The sequence below is a fragment of the Juglans regia genome, chromosome 8 (assembly GCF_001411555.2).
Source record: "Juglans regia cultivar Chandler chromosome 8, Walnut 2.0, whole genome shotgun sequence".
In the NCBI taxonomy this organism is placed as follows: Eukaryota; Viridiplantae; Streptophyta; class Magnoliopsida; order Fagales; family Juglandaceae; genus Juglans; species Juglans regia.
The window spans coordinates 22,504,086-22,521,361 of NC_049908.1; the positions used below are offsets into that span (position 1 = coordinate 22,504,086).

The window sequence follows — 17,276 nt, forward strand, 5'->3', positions numbered from 1 at the left end:
TCTACTAGCTGAATCATACGGGGCTCTTCAAGCTGTTAAACTGGCAAGGGAGATTGGTCTACATTAGGTCATACTCGAAGGTGATTCACTGCAAGCCACAAAAGCCTTGGTTGAAGACAGAGAAGCATTGAGTAGTTCAAGCATGTTTTGTAGTGAAGCTAGATATTTCCTTAAGCTGTTTGCAAGATGGGAAGTTTCTCATGTTAGAAGGAATGGCAATCACATAGCCCATTTACTTGCAAAAGATGCTCTTATCATTACTGATCAAATTGTAACTATGGAGGATCCTCCATCTTGTATTGTTGCCTTTATTTAATGGAATGGTTTAAGGTTTTCTTCAAAAAAAAAATAGTATATAGGGCAATGCTAACTATACTTATATCGACGTGACATTCTCGTCTATGCATATTAATTATTGTTTGTACTTATATCAAACATGACTTGCTGTTACATGTTGTAAGAGCACTTCCCATGGATAATCTATATAAATTTTTTATCTGAAAAACTCATTACATCTTACTTTTCCTATTTTAACTAACTATTTATTCATGATTCAACAACTCATCTAAATTTTTTATATATTTAATTTAAAAATTAAATAAATGAAAAGAAGTAGAGAGAAAATAATAAAAATATATAGATGAAAGAAGTGAGAAAAAGAAATAATAGAGAGATGTGTAAAAAATTTATACATGGATGAGTAGCATCAAAATATATTTAGATTGATACTTATTTTTAGGGCGCTGCGTAGTATACTATGACAAGCGTAGAAAGATTAATTATGACTTTATATTGTCGATCTTCTCTTTTTTCATGGGCTTGAAGCAAAACTTTCATAGTTCGGTTAGTACAAAGTCTTCTCTTAAAAAAAAAACTATAGAAAGAGATAGTTCACTTTTAGAAAGATAAACAATACAAATTAAATAAGACTTTGTTCAACTTATTGAATTGACGATGAAGCTTGATTTGAATTATCTCTATCACCATTTATCTCTCTCTTTAGTGATGGTTGGAGAGGCTTGAGAGGAACTTGTAAGCATTCAACATCTCCTTCAAGCATTTTGACGACTTTGTTCATTGATGGACGATCACTAGGCTTCAATTGTATGCACCATAATGCGACTATCAACATCTTCTTACATATTTTCCTTTCATCTTCAGTAGCATCTTCTATTTCTATATTCTTTCCATCATGGAATTGATCATATATCCAAGTGGGGAAGTAAATTTGGCTTAAATGTTCAGTAGATGCATGCAAGTTCTTTCTTCTGCTCACCATTTCCATCAACAACATTCCAAAGCTATAGACATCAGCTTTGTATGAAACGCCTCCAATATTTTTGTAAAGCATTTCAGGAGCCATGTATCCAAGCGTTCCTCTTGCACGAGTCAAAGGAACAATACTATCTTCCACCGGGTACAATTTCGCTAAGCCAAAATCTGAAACTTTGGGTTTCAAATTCTCATCAAGAAGAATGTTGTGTGGCTTAATGTCAAAATGTAAAATTTGCATGTCACATCCTTGATGTAAATACTCAATCCCGCGAGTCACTCCTAAAGCAATATCATATGTTTTCTCGTAGTTAAGGATATTTGCCTCTGCTGAAAAAATGTGTTTGTTTAGAGATCCGTTGGGCATGAACTCATATATTATGGCACGCTTTGAACCCTGAACACAAAAACCAATGAGTTCCACTATATTCGCATGATGGATCCTTCCAATGGTTGCTACTTCATTGATAAAATCTTGCCCATTTGCTTTGGATTGGCTTAACATCTTTACTGCTACAAGACGTCCACTTCGAAGTGTTCCTTTAAATACTGTGCCATATCCTCCTTCACCCAATCTTTCCCTAAAATGTTTGGTCATTTTCTTAATTTCTGAGAAAGTGTACCTTATTGGCATGAGGTTATTTTGACTTTGCAGAAATTCCTCAACATCATCGTATATGGATAAGTGCCTCCTTCGCCATTTATATATCAAAAATGCAATCACAAATGGAGCGCCTAATACACTGATTGACAAACGCCATTCTGAAAATGAAATCGCAAAAGTAATTATAAGAAAGTGAGCAATCATGTTGTTGCACTACCAATTACTCCCTTTCAAAATTCTTGTGGTTTGGCACAGTGTTTATTTTTAATGTTAATTTAATAATGATTTCTAACCATTTCTTGTTTCGTAATTTAACGAATGATTAATTTACTAAAACAATGAAGAAAGATAAAGAGAGAGAGATAGTACAGATTCTTACCGAGTAGTAATCCAATTAATAAAACTGCAAAATCTGTTAATGATAAAAATAAAAAATTAATCTCCCTTAAAATTTAGCTAAGAATTGATGTAAAAGAATTAATGTGCAAAGATGATGCATAAAATGAATTCATCGTTAGTGAGATCTAAAAAAGGTATAATATTAATCCAACAGTTTGAGATCATCCACTACAGAAAAATACGCAATTACGCAAGTACGTACTGGGATATCGGATAACATGTTGGATAGCTAGTCGGATAACATGTACCCCATAAGGAGTACTACTCCATGTATAATATTCTTTGACTGATAGTTTGGATAATCGGCCTGCATGGTTTGACAAAATTAAAAAAAAAAAAAAAAAGGTTTCACGTCAACATCTGAATTCAATATCAAAAGTAAGACTGATCATGATCATGTCGAATTAGCTAAATATGACAAAATACGATCGATGGTACAAGCTCGTCTAACGCCAGACATCAATAAGTTTATTAATATATTTTGGACTTGTATGTAACAAACATGATTACGGCCATTAATATTTTTACCTCTAATATATTGGTTTATAGCATTATGAGAAGATCTAAATTTAATCATTTATATTTATCTTAACACTTTCCTCACCTGAGATCAAACTCTCTCTTAATAAATAAGTCTAACATATAAAATATTTAATTTATTAGGTGAAACGTAGAGTTAGAATTCGAATTCAAGAATTTTACTTTTGTTAGTATTTATTTATTTCTGTAGCAATTCCACTTCTCATATTGTATTTTATTATCTTCAATAACACTATCTGTTGTGACTTGTTTTAAGTGACTTCATAGAATTTCATCAAAATAAAAAGACACTTAAAATGTGATATATATATATATATATATATATTACCTGGACTGGAGATATATAACACCTCAACTCATATATATACACAAATAGTACATATATATAATATTTATTTATATATAAGTAATGCCAGACACAAGTGTTCAAGTCCCGGGGCAATCAATTTAAAAAAAAAAAAAAAACTGAGCATACCAAGAGAAAATCACTTTTTAAAGGTAAAGCCAACTTTGTTTCTAAAAATATTGCGTGGGATTGCACATCTTATGTCGTACAAATAAATTTTTGTATATTGTATGTACATATATATGCGTGTGTATGTAATTAATATATCTGATCTTATCTATAAGTTTAAATTATTTTCATGTTCCATTGCTTAAGGAATGAACGGTTTAAAGATGAAAGAAGACAAATCGATCATCAGAGAGATACAAATTCTTACCGATGAGCCATAACAATCCAGTATACTTAGCTGCGGCACATGGAGAAAAGAAATAAAGGTAAATGATCAGTTAATTTATAATATAGAAAATGATATAAATAATTTGAATATTTATAACTCACATTATTTTTAGTATTTTTCTCCTCATAAAAACATTCTAATTCAAATATATATGAACTCTAAAATATCTCTATTAATCTACAATTTAATATTAATGCTCCTTTCCGAACATGTATGTGACTTATATTAAAGTAGTTTTTTTTTTTTTTTTTTTTGAATCAAACATGAACTTTCATTTACTGTAAATTGTTACAACGCTTGTCCTTTACAGTATATTTTTGTATAAAAATTGGTACTTCTTCCATCTAGATCTGCTCCTCATCATTCACAAGAGTCATTTTTGCCAAATTGTGAGCCACTTCATTACTTTCCCTATGCCTAAATACCACCTTCCAGTTTCTGTGTTGATATCTAAGCTGCTTAATATCTTCAACAATCTGACCACCCCATGAATCCACTTCCTCATCTGACATCACAACCTCTATTAACTCCTTTGCATCCCCTTCAAAGATCACATCCACTATGCCAGTCTCTATACAGAAAACCATGGCTCTCCAAAGAGCCATACCCTCTGCCAAGAATGGATTTTGGACATCCCTTCTTGAAATACTCATTGCAGCCACCACCTCACCCTGTCTATCTCTAATCACCACACCCATTCCCACCTTCGAGAGACCCTTATCCACAGCCCCATCAAAATTAACTTTAAACGCAACATCAGTAGGGCACCTCCAGTAGCATCTTCCTCTTTCCCCACCCTCCCCCTTATTCATATTAGCTCTTTTTTCATTTGCAGAATAAAAACCTTCAAGAACCGTGACAGCTGTTTGTACAACCTTAACTGGCCCCCAAAACTTCTTCTCAAAAACAAATTTATTCCTTCTGTACCATAAGCCCCTCATTATTACAACCACCCTTTCTATTGTTTTTTGGTCAAAGCAGCTGCACAAGTCTAACCACACTTACACAAGATCATGGGCACCAGTAGGCCACTTGCTGATAGGACTCAGTATATCCCCCCATACATCAATAGCAGCAGAGCAGGACCACATCACATGAGTCACAGTTTCCTCATTCAACTTGCATATTGGACAAAGTGGATCTTCTACAATTTTTTTCTTCCATAAATTTTTCCTTGTAGGCAATAAATCACTAACTGCTCTCCATATGAAAAGCTTTGTAGCAGTGGGCACATTTAGTTCCCAAATCCTTGTCCACACCTCATCTTTATTCTTTTGAGAGGAAGATTCCCCACCTGTTTGCACCATCCTTTGCTGGACCATGTGGTAAGCACTTCTCACCGAGTACTTCCCATCCTTAGTTTGGCCCCACACGAGTTTATCTGTTAAACCCCCTTGACTGATGGGGATTGATCTTACTACCTCAGCTTCCTCCTTTGAAAACACTACATTAACTAAATCCACCTTCCAGCATCTATTCACCTCATCAATTAAATCACACACTTTTGCCTCAGCTTGCAATATCGATATTGGGGACTGCACACAATGAGTAGATTTAGTAGGTAGCCATCTATGTGCCCAAATCTTTATATCCTTTCCATTTCCCACCCTCCATACTGCCCCTTCCCTAATCACCTTCATTGCTGACCATATATTTTTCCAGATTAATGAAGGAGATCTGCCAAGTGTTGCTTCAGGCACCCCCGAATGCTTATAGTATTTTCCTTTATAAATTTTAGCAACTAAGGATTGAGGTTCTTTTAGTAGCCTCCATCCTTGTTTGGCAAGCATTGCCAAGTTAAAGCTTGTCAATGATCTGAACCCCAAACCTCCCCTCATTTTTGGTCTTCCCAATTCACTCCATTTTCTTCAATGAATACCATTTCCATTCTGACCTTGACTCCACCAGAATCTTGAGAAGAGACCTTCAATTTCAGTGCATAATCTTTTGGGCAAAAGGAAAACCCCCATTGTGTATGTTGGTACAGCTTGCAATACCATCCCAGCTTTTGAGAGAAAACTTGTCTTCCAGTTTTGAATCTTCAACCATATCCTCTCTTTTATGCTTCGAAAAGCATTATACTTGGACCTCCCCACAAATGCAAGTAAGCCTAGATATCTTTCATAGCTATCACACATCACAGCACCAGCCTCTTGGTTAACCCTCCTCCTATCATCACAACTCGTATTATTGCTGAACATTATAGAAGTTTTTTCCTTGTTTAATGCTTGGCCCAAAGCAGATTCATAGAGTTGTAAAACACCATAAATTCTCCTCCACTCCTCTACTTTTGCCCTGCAAAAAAGCACACAGTCGTCAGCAAAAAGTAGATGGTTCACCCTCAAACCACCTCTACACACTGCATATCCCCTTATATCACCCTTTCAGCTGTATAAAGCATTTGGCTAAGGCCTTCAGCACAGATGATGAAAAGGTAAGGGGATAGGGGATCCCCTTGCCTTATTCCTCTAGTTGGCCTTATATTTCTTCCAGCCTTTCCATTTACCAACACAGAGAAATTGACTGTTTCCACACATTTCATGAGCAAGCCTGTTATCAAGGACCTAAACCCCAGCTTTAATAACATTGCCCTCAAGAAAGGCCATTCAACTCTCTCATAAGCCTTTGACATATCCAATTTGACTGCCATACTCCCTTCACCCCCCCTCTGCTTCGACTTCATTGAATGTAGCATTTCATAAGCCACCATTATGTTATCAGTTATTAATCTCCCCGAGATAAAAGCACTTTGATTTTGGGAGATCACAACAGGTAAGGCTTTCTTTATTCTATTTGCAAGGACCTTTGCAATGAGTTTGTAAAGCACATTGCACAGGCTAATTGGCCTGAACTCCTTCACTGAGCAAGGGTTTTTTACTTTTGGAATCAAAGCAATTAGGGTATGATTTAACTCCATGCTTATCTCACCACCATTCAGCACCTCTAAAACTGCTTTGCAGGTCTCATCTTTGACAGTTTCCCAATGATTTTGGTAATAGCCTGCCCCAAAACCATTGGGCCCCGGGGACTTCATGGGAGACATATGCTTTAAAGCCAATTCCACTTCACCCGTAGTAAACTCTCTCTCTAAACCCCTCCTCATATCATCATCAATTTTGGGACTAGAGTGATGTACACAATTCATAATATCAGTAGTGGAAGGATTTGATGTTGTATAAATCTTCCTGAAATAATTCCAGAAAGTAAGCTCCACCTCATAATCAGCCTCCACCATCCTTCCTTCTTCATTCATAATGGATTTAATAGTATTTTTCTTTTTTCTTTGACTTGCACAAGCATGAAAGAATTGAGTATTCTTATCACCCTGTGCTAGCCATTGTTTTTTAGCTCTCTGCTTCCATCTCAAGTCCTCCTGCTCCAGCAAGAAACCCAGCTCTCTTCTCAATCTTTTTATTTCCCCCATCTTCTCTGGCTGTTCATCAGCTTCCAGAATGTTTAACCTCTCAGTTTTTACCTTTATTGCCCCCTCTCTAGCCCTTATTGATCCCCTGCACCATTTGCTTTAAGGCCCTTCTACATCCAGTTAGCAATTTCTGCATCTTTTTCAAAGGCCTCCTCTCATTCCTATCTTTTTCCCATTCCTCCATTATAATTTTACTGCACTCATCCTCCATACCCCAGCTCATCTCATACTTAAAATTTCTGTTTTGCTGAAAAACTTCAGCCAACCCTCCCACAGTTAGAACCAAGGCCTTGTGGTCAGAAACCTGTGTTCCAAGTATCTCTACCATCCTCTCCATAAATCTGCACATCCACCTTTGGTTAGCCACCCCACGATCTAGTCTTTCTTTTATGAAAGTATGGTCCTCATGCCCATTTGACCAAGTGAATTTATTTCCTATCCAGCCCATATCATAAAGCCCTGCCCACTCCAACCCCTCCCTAAACCGAGTCATTTGCCCCTCACTTCTTTCCCTCCCTCCCACCTTTTCATCTTGAGAGATTATTTCATTGAAATCCCCCACCACACACCACGCAATCCCCTCTTGAGGCTTTAACTCTTTTAGAAAATCCCAAGATTTTTCTCTTTTACTGGCATCGGGATTTCCGTAAAAACCAGTCAGCAGCAAATCATCCTCCCCCCTTCTTCCTTTAACCCATAGGCTGATGTGCCATTGGGAGTAATTAAGTAATTCCACCTGGTCCTCCTTTTTCCATAAAACCATCAGCCCTCCACTCATTCCCCTCGGTTCAACAACAATACATCCTTCCATTTCCAATTTCCTCTTAATCCCATCAGCTTTCTCAGTACGTATTCTTGTCTCTATTAAAAAGACAATCTCGGGTCTATTTTCCTTTGCTATTAAGCAAAGTAATAGCAAAGACACTGAACTGTCCGGGGGTTCCCAAGCCCCCGGCAGTTCCAACTAAGGATTTTCATGGCTCTTGGCAGGGCTGCCCAACAGCATCCGCCAATCTGCACTCAAAGTGCTCCTCATCACATAATTTTAGCTTCTTCCTAATACCATCAGTCTGCTCCTGCTTCCCTTCTCTTTTTTTACTACTCACCAGATTCAACAAGTTGTAAGCCTTCCCCTTCTCTCTGGCCCTTCTCTTCCAACAGCCATTTTTCTTCATACTAGACTCTATGTTCTTCACTTCAGTACTGTCACTTTCAGCATCTTCCTCTACCTCCTTTTTTTCACTTAAAATCATCTGGCCAGCACTCTCACTCGATTCCACCTCCCCTTCCCCCTTCTCCCTCATTTTCATTTTTGCCCCCTGCTCCTCACATTCTCCCTCCTTAGTTATGTTCTCCTCTTCTACCCCAAATTCCTCACACCTAAACCCCTCATTCTTTTTTTCCGTCTCCATGCCAACATCCTTCCTCCATATTTTTTCCTTCCCCTCACTCCCAGATCTAGCCCTATATCCATTATATCTCCCTTTTTGAGCCATCTCTGCCCTTAACCACGAACCAAACTGGGCAAAATCCTCCCCCCTTTCCTCCCTCAAACGAGAACCCAAACCACACCCTCCCTCCCCATGTACTAACCAACCACAATTGAAACAAATACGAGGTAACTTTTCATACCTCAGTGTTGTCCAAACTTGCCTCCCATTCACCTTGACCAATCTCCCTCGTGCCAGTGTTTTGTGCAGTTGGATCTCCACTCTGATCCTTAAGAATTGTCCCCAACCAACACCATCATTTGGAACCTCCACATCCAAAATCTTCCCCAGAGAACTGCCTATATGGACCCCTCCTTCCCGAGTCATACAGACCATTGGAAGCTCATGAAGCTATATCTAGAACACTTCAGTAGAGAAATCCCACTGATCTGGTTGCGAGAATTCATCGAACACCTTTAAGACAAACAGGTGGCTATCGAATAGCCATGGTCTTCCCTCTAGAATCCTTATCTTATCTTCCTTAGTCCCAAAGGTTATCACGAACAGATTCCTTCCAACACCCTGAAATTTTGCCGGACAACTCACTCTCCAGATCCTAGTCATAATCGTAGCAACTGCATCACAACTAATCGCCCTCTCCATACATATCTTCCCAATCAAGCTTCTCTCCCCCTTCTCCCGAACAGCATCCACAGATACCGTATCCCAATCAATCCCTACCTTCTCTTCCTTTGATAATCGAAGATTATCCCACTTCCGTTCAAGTCCGTCCATCTCTACATTAGTCGACTCTACCATTTATCGATCTCACTCCTCATAGATCCCTCATGACAATTACTAACTTTTTCACCACATCAATTTTCGCGGGAGAGAAAACAGAGAGGAGACTTTTTATATTAAAGTAGTTAAACATTCATAGTTGTACACACTGTTGTTAACTTTCTAAACATCAAGAGTTGTTGACATGATTATTCGCACGTGCATTACAAAACATAATACAGGAAAAATTACATTTTGAAACCATCAAAACATCATTTTTTTTTAGTTCGCAGCATAAACTATTAAACTTGATTATCGGATCATTGGTACCTTTATTTATCAAATTATGTCATACTCAAGTCCTACTAAGAAAATTTTATGTTATTAAATTAATTTATTTTCTATGTATTTTAACGTGTAAATTTTTTATGTTTAAATGAAATGTAAAAAAAGAAGGGGGAGAAGGATATACTTGTAATTTGGTATTATTGATCTATCCTTCAGTATTTTACATTTTTGTATTAGTAAAGTTACTCTCTTCTAATCTTATCCATTAGTTTAGTACGTAGGGAAAATATCTTCCTTTTGTTTAATCCTAGCCGTCCGTCCCTGTTGAACTAAGCCCCATCGTGTAAGACCTCACCTCATACGAAAAACCCCTTTTCATTCGGTCTTCATCTCCGTGCGCCTCTCCCTTCCAGTTTCTAAGCAATTTCTTCACTTCCAACGAGTAATCCAGCCGAGAATCTCTTCGAGAAGGAAGATCACGCAGGTAAACTCCTTGATTTCGGTTTTATAGGTTGTAAACTAGGGTTTCTAAGAAAATTTCTCTGCTTGTTTTCCAGCCGAAAACCTTCGAAATTCCTATTCCATTTCCTTGTTTGATGCTTAGTTTTGCATCTTGAAAGGAAAGCTAAGCCAGGTAACGCTCTTATCCTCAAAATTTCGTGTGGGTTGAAATCGTGCTAAGCAAATCCGTGCCATGTATTTGGGATTTTTGAATTTCTGTGCTGGCCGATTGTTGTGTGGTAGTTTCTAGACTGATTTCTCAATTTTTTCCTCTCATGATTGTTCTAGTTGGTGGTAACCGAATAGAGGAAGGATAATATTTTTATGTTGTGCTCTGTTTTACTCCCAGCCGTGTGCTTTGTAAGGCATTTTTGATGTATTCCTTCCTTGTGTTTTCTTGAGTTTAAATTATGTTCTTAGTTATGTTTAAGCCTTTGTTTTATGTGTTAAATTAATAGAGATGAGAATGTGTATTTTTAATATTTTCCCTAAGTTAATCGTCTTAGTAAGCAATCAAGGATTTTATTAAAACTAGTGATTTATATGTTGTAATTTTCTAGTTTATAAGGGATTCACCCTTGCTGTTTTTTGCTATGTTTAAACAAAAAAAAAAAAAAATGATGTTTCTTGCTAGTTTTCTTCAATACTAGTGTCCTTAGTCTATGTAGTTGGGATTGTGATTGAATGGAGGGATGCTTAAAGGCATGAATGCACTAAAGCTACTAGCTGACTATGGAGGTGCAGAAAATTCTGCTATGCACTCTGTTTTGAGGCTTAAAACAGTTCACTTCATTCCCATTATTCCCTTGCATCCTTTCCTCAACCAAAGTTAATTTTGTTTGTATGAAACACCATTGCAAACAAGTGACAAAAACCAACCATCTTGTGAGCTTTAGCCCTTTGTTTAAATTGACTACATGATTTTGAAAGCTATCAAAATGCCCTTTTAATGAAAATTCCAGATTTGTGATGTTCCCTTGTTCTCTTTCATTCCTAAATAATTCCTACGATTTGTACATTCTTAACTTATGGTTTCCATCTATCTTTCAGGTAGATAACCCAATGGCCTTTAATGGACAGCAAGCATGCTATTAGTCACTTTCATGAGTTTCTTTAAAATGCTTGAAATGAGGGTCTTAATGTTTTGGCCGAGTGCCATGTATGGTGGGTAATTGAATGGGTTAAGGTTGTGCTTTGTGGATAATGTTCATTAAGTGAAGTGGAGTTAAGGAAATCACTTTAATTTCTTCTTGGAATTAAAGTGAGCCTCTAGTTAAGGGTTTTGGTTAGTGAAGCTTAGAGTGAAATGGATATTGATGTACTCGTTTCATTTCATTGAATAAGGATTTTTTCAATTAGTTCAAAGGGAACCAAGGTGTAAAGTTTGGAGGTAAGTAAGTAGCTATGACCATGCTTCTTACTCAATATTTTCTTCTATGAAATGCTTTCTTTATTCAAGTGCTCCTTGGTGTCGAAAGTTTGTATAATAATGTATAAGCCTTCTTGGTAGCCCATGTTAAGCATCCTATGAATTATGAATGTATGTATATGTATGATGTAAAGCATGCACATTCAAGGTTTAGATCATGAGATTTATCGTGCGTATTTTTCGTGAATGCTAATGATTTTCCTTACTAAAGTATGACATGAAATGCATATTTATGAAAGAAAATGCATGTGCATTGGACTAAGAAAGATGATAAAATGCTATGAACGGAAAGAAAGGAAAGAAAGAGGAATGAAAGTTTTATGTGTGAAAATATTTAATCGCCAACAACTGAATGATTATGGTACCAAAGGAAAGGGGTAGATTGCAATGCCAGATGGGTCCCATTGATAGTGAACCCAATGGTGCCATCCTGATTGAGGGATTTCCTAACCCGTGGTCACGGGCGGAGATCAGGTCCAAAAGACCACTATCCCTAACACACAGGGCACAATATTGTGTACCGGCCAAAAGAAAGTGAAATTGATTTCGAATGCTTATGTAAATGTTTTATGTTTAAGTAAATGTTTTAAGCTTGTGTGATCTTTCAAACGAAAAGAATAGTCGATATATGCTATTTTAACTGTTTGGTGTACTACTTACCGAGGACTCACCTTTGTTTTAATGTTTGAAACGTTCAGGAAATGTCGAAGAAGAAACTGTGGAGCAAGACATCGCTAGGGAGGGGGAGCTGGATGCCTAGCCTACCCTCAGCCTGTGTTGGGTGTGTATAAGATGTTGGGAATTTTATTTTGGTTGGTTGTTAAACTGTGAGACATGTATTTTAAGACTATTTTGTGAACCAGGTAGATTTGTCATGACTGTAGTTTTAACTTGTAATTAATGAGACTGTCCTATGTTTTGATAAAGAGGTTATTTTGGGACTTTGAAATATGATAGAAAGGGAGAAGGTCCTTTTTTCTCAAATTTTTAGTTCGTGATATAGGTCTCTTTTTAGAAACTGTTATTTATATATAAATAAAAAAAAAATAAGAACAGGATGAAAAGTAGCAACTCATTTCACTCTAGAGAGGGTTGTTACAAATTATAATCTCAATAAAATTAGAGTACCTTTTTTTTTTTTTTTTTGTAAAAAAAACAAAAACTACCCATTTTTGTTGGCAATAAATATAAACAACTAGTTGTATAGTCGCATCAATATTTCTCTAGTCTGGGCACTAGCTAGTCTGTAGGGGCTTGGAAAGAACAAATTTTAGAGAATTCTACGTCTGTATTAACTTTTTATAAAAGATCAGTTACATATTAACTTTGCAAATTCATGAGTTAGCTAGAAAGAAGTCAACTCATAAAAAAAAAAAAAAAAAACTAACAAATCATGGTATAAAATCACTTTTGTAAAAAAAAATGACCCGTAAGGTTCAAAAAAATAAAAAATAGTGGCTGCTATTATTGATTCAAATACTAAACACTAGAACGTGGATTTAATTGAAGAAATATTTTCCTATGATGAAGCTGTTATTATAAAGAGAATACCTACTTATTAGTCTTTCAAATTGTCTAGATAAGATAATATGGAGGTGTTCATCAACAAGTGGTACTAATTTTACTGTAAAAAGTGCATATTATTTACAAAAAGATCAGATATTGGATTGAGATAAAAGCCAGTCTTCAAATTCAAATTGCAAGGAAACTGTTTGGAACAGAATCTAGAAATTAAAAATTCCAAATGTTACAAAAGTTTTCCCATGGCAAGCTTGCTTAGAGGCCTTATCCAATAATTTAAATCTCTTTAATAGGAAAATAATAGAGTTACCAAACTGTCCACTGTGTTTTGAAGATGAAGAAAGTACAATACATGTTCTTCGGGAGTGTATAGCAGCAAAGGATGTGTGGTGTCTTCCTTCAAAGAAAATTCAAGAAAGTTTTTTTACAGCAGCTTGTTTTAAGGATTTATTAGTTGCTATGTATAATATTGCTGATGAAGAACAGAGGAAAGAAATATATTGCTATTTATATCTTGTGTTCTTTCCCTTCTTTGATAGAGTTTTATTAATAAATATAATATTGATGTTGATTCTTAAAAAAAAAAAAAAAAAATCTTATGGGGATAGGAAACTCACCTACATTTGCGGCTTGTTGTAGTAAGAAAATAACGAAAGCATTTCCTTTTCCTGCATAAAATAACCAAGAACCTAAAAAGGGAAAAAATGGGATCACATTAGCGTCTAGAATCTTCAATTAAAAATTAGATCATTATAATGCTGCAAAAATAGCCCCTATATATTTATCCCCTTTAAATGGGTATTGTGTCGGGTACTGCTAATTAGAATAGGAAAATATAATACATGTATGATCAGTTGGAGTGGGAAATCCAAGAATTCAGTCAAATTGGAACAACAAATTAATGACGAGATATATCCATCAGCATATATATAATAAGTATCTCATTACAATTCTGATCTCAAATTTATTAATTACTCACCCCATCGTTTGTTGCAAAAAACTTGATTATTGTCATTGTGGTAGCAATGATTGTATTCACAGCTTCCACAATAAATCCGGTACCATGAAAGCTCAAAACCATATGAGAATACATTGCGGATGTCTGTACAGGAAATATTAAGATCACCATAACTCCTCCACGATGTCAGAGACATTTGCACTATCGTACACGACTCCTCCACATCCATCACATCCACTCCATTGCCAACAATAAGATATAAGTACCGTTTGGAATATTGAGAAAAAGAGGAGTTGGAAGAAGACCCATATCCCTTATTGATATTAGAACAGTTCGTACTAGAAATAGGCGTGTTCGAATAGAAAGGGGAAGCCGAAGCCATTGGCTTTTCACAGCTCACAATAACCACAACTTTTGAAGAATATGGTGGAATCATCCAGTCCGACCAACTCCAACTGAAATTATCTCGGTTTAGAAAATAACGAGGGATGAAGGAGTAATTATTCTCCTGAATACCTGAGTCTACAATTCGAAATGTGTAGTTGTTGTAATTGATTTGGCTTACGTAGTATTTACTACCATTTAAAAATAACAACGTGTGGTTGTTATCATCACATGAGAGCTCATACCCTTGGTCTCCACAGTTTGGTGAATCGCCTTTTAGTCGAAACGGATAGCTGATGTTGGGGATATTGCCACAGGAAGAAGGAGGACAGTAGTGATCAGTATTATCAAGACTAGAAGCTAGAGGAACAAGGATTAGGACCAGAACAGTACTTATAATGACCCTGAATTTAGCAGGGAAAGCCATTCCTCTTCGACCCAACAATAGAGAAAGCCAGAGATCAGAGAAAGATAGAGCTAGGATTATAAGGAGAGAGGGCGTGGTTTCCATAGCTTTGTTGGTCAACTTGTTTGCTAAGAAATTATATAGATTGCGACTACTCGTGATATTGCAGCCACTTACATTTAGAAGATAAACGTCCAATCAAGTTATTCCTTCAGAAGATATTTTAAAATGGGGATGAAACGTTTTCGTCCCAAAAAGATTTTAGGGATCAGTTGAAATATAATTTATTGGATTGGAAAATCCCGTCCTGAAAGGTAATTTTGTTGGAATATTGGCTCTCTGTCCAAACATTTTGATGGAATGGCTCAAAAATTTCTAATTACAATTAAAATTATCTCTTTGCGTAGTGAGCTCAACTAGTGAAACAAAACTATCTCTTCGCGTAGGGAGATCGATGTCATAATTACAGTTGACATATATAAGTGAGAAAACTATTCTCTTTGAAAAAAATAATTTCAAACTCAAATACAGGTTTGGAGTTGCCTAATTACATCTTTACAGCAACAATTAAACACAATCAATCTTGCACGTTTGCTTTGAAGCCCAATTTTCATAGTTTGGTTGGTAGAAAATCTTTTGAAATAAAATAACGGAATAGATTATACGTTCATACTACGCTTTCTTCTCGGTTATCTCAAAGTTATTATTCTACGCATATTTAATTGCACACATATTTAAGAAATTTGTCATGCCGATCTAAGTTAGAACAAAAATAATTAATATGCTTCGCAAGATTGAAAATTCACTACACTTCCTAATCATCTTTTGTGCCATAGTGTTTAATTATTAATTTTTAACTTAATTTTTGCACAAGTTTATATTCTATAGGTGATTAATTCCAAATCAATCTTAACCATATTCTCATTAGAATAAAAGTAGTCTATTGAGCTAGTCACATGCAAGAACAATTCCTTCCTAGATTGAAGAAAACCATTTGGGCCAATCAAACGCATGGACAGTACATGCTTAAGCTACTTGATACTCTATTTTATCAAATCTTAAAAAAAAAAGTTGAAGACATTCCTGAAATTAGCCTAGTTATAAAATCATTGCATTGGTCTCTATGGTCTAGGATTTAAATCAGGATGCAGCCTTTTCTTGAAAAAAAAAAAAAACTATTAAAGGTTTGGAAAAATTCTCTCATCAATCACTATTTATCACTCCACACCCTATGAAAAATCCCTTATATCTTATGAAAAATATATCCATATTTTATGAAAAAATTATAAATGTAGAATATGAAAAATGAATAATAACTTATGCATAAAATTTCATGATCAGAACAGGAAGGCCATTGCTCTTCCCATCAACAGAGTGAGCCAGAGGTCAGAGAAAGATAGGACTAGGATTAGGAGAGAGGGCGTGGGTTCCGCAGCTGTATGCAAAGAAACACACACATACATACATATATATATATATATGTAATAATGCAGATAAAGGGGTAACTAAATGATGTAGGTACAGGAGGACTAGTAAACATAAGCCCTCGTTCAATAAATGTTCACAACGACATTGAATTGCATGAGTTGACGGAGTCAATTGTGAAAACAGTGAGAGATGAGGCAAAATTATTATTGGTGGTGCTTTGTCGGCACCTTGCTTTCTACGATGTGGAGGAAATTGGATGCGAAATACGCGATCACATTTTTTCAAACCAGATTACACGCCATGCATCGTATGGATTAAACGATTGTGGAGGCCTACTTTTTAGTCTTTCTTTTGACTTTTTGGCATGGTGAACCATCCAAGAAAATGTTAGAGATTAGCCCCACTTCGCGCTGTGGAATTAAGCATAGACGATATTGTAAGAATTTGAAGATGAAGGAATAATCTCAATTCTCATTAATTGTAATGGCTGTATACATTTCGTGTATATATGTGCAAAAGGGAATCCTAACTGATTCTGACATTTGTACAAGCATGTGGTGTGCTCTGCAGTGCACTACCATTTGCAGCAGAGTCTGTTACAACAGCTGCCAGAGTATTACAAACAAACCAAGATATTTACAAACGTGCCAATAGGTCATGTTTCAAGGCTATTCTAAGTTACTCCAGATGATTCCAAGGTAGTAGCAGTCGTGCTGTCCAATATGTACCCTTTGGAACATTGGGATATTATAGAGCAGGTTGAAGTAGTGGAAATAGCTAAGAAGGAGAATTCCTCAGTGGCTTTAATTCACAGCTCACAATAACCAGTACACCTCTTGATAGTTGAATGAATTGGAATCTCTCATTCATGACGCATTCCCCTTTTTCTCATCTGTGGTGTCCATAGCTTTATTGGCCAACTTGTTTGCTAAGAAATTATATAGATTGCGACTACTCGTGATATTGCAGCCACTTGCATTTAGAAGATAAACGTCCAATCAAGTTATTCCTTTAGAAGATAAAAGTCTAACTTGGAATTTAAAGATCAAACTATTATCCTACGCGCACATATTTAAGAAATTTATCAAACTATTATCCTACGCGCACATATCAAAATCCAGCAACTACAGTAGCTTTGAGCTGTAGTCCAAGATATAAGATCATTGCAT

The 17,276-nt window shown here is 36.1% G+C and overlaps 1 protein-coding gene across 2 annotated transcripts; it reads right to left on the reverse strand.

The window, feature by feature from the left end:
- Positions 1-771: 771 nt before the first annotated feature.
- On the reverse strand, positions 772-14,778 carry LOC108995409 (rust resistance kinase Lr10-like). 2 transcript variants are annotated; one of them, XM_035692941.1, is made up of 6 exons: positions 13,911-14,778; positions 13,549-13,620; positions 3,538-3,567; positions 2,478-2,582; positions 2,256-2,288; positions 772-2,034 (listed from the first exon to the last, which is right to left on the reverse strand). In XM_035692941.1, exons 1-6 carry the CDS (start codon positions 14,698-14,700, stop codon positions 941-943), a joined length of 2,124 nt encoding a protein of 707 aa, XP_035548834.1. In that variant the 5' UTR covers positions 14,701-14,778; the 3' UTR covers positions 772-940. The 2 variants fall into 2 exon arrangements, with proteins under 2 accessions (XP_035548834.1, XP_035548835.1); XM_035692942.1 differs by having other exon boundaries at positions 13,553-13,620; positions 13,911-14,022.
- Positions 14,779-17,276: the final 2,498 nt, after the last annotated feature.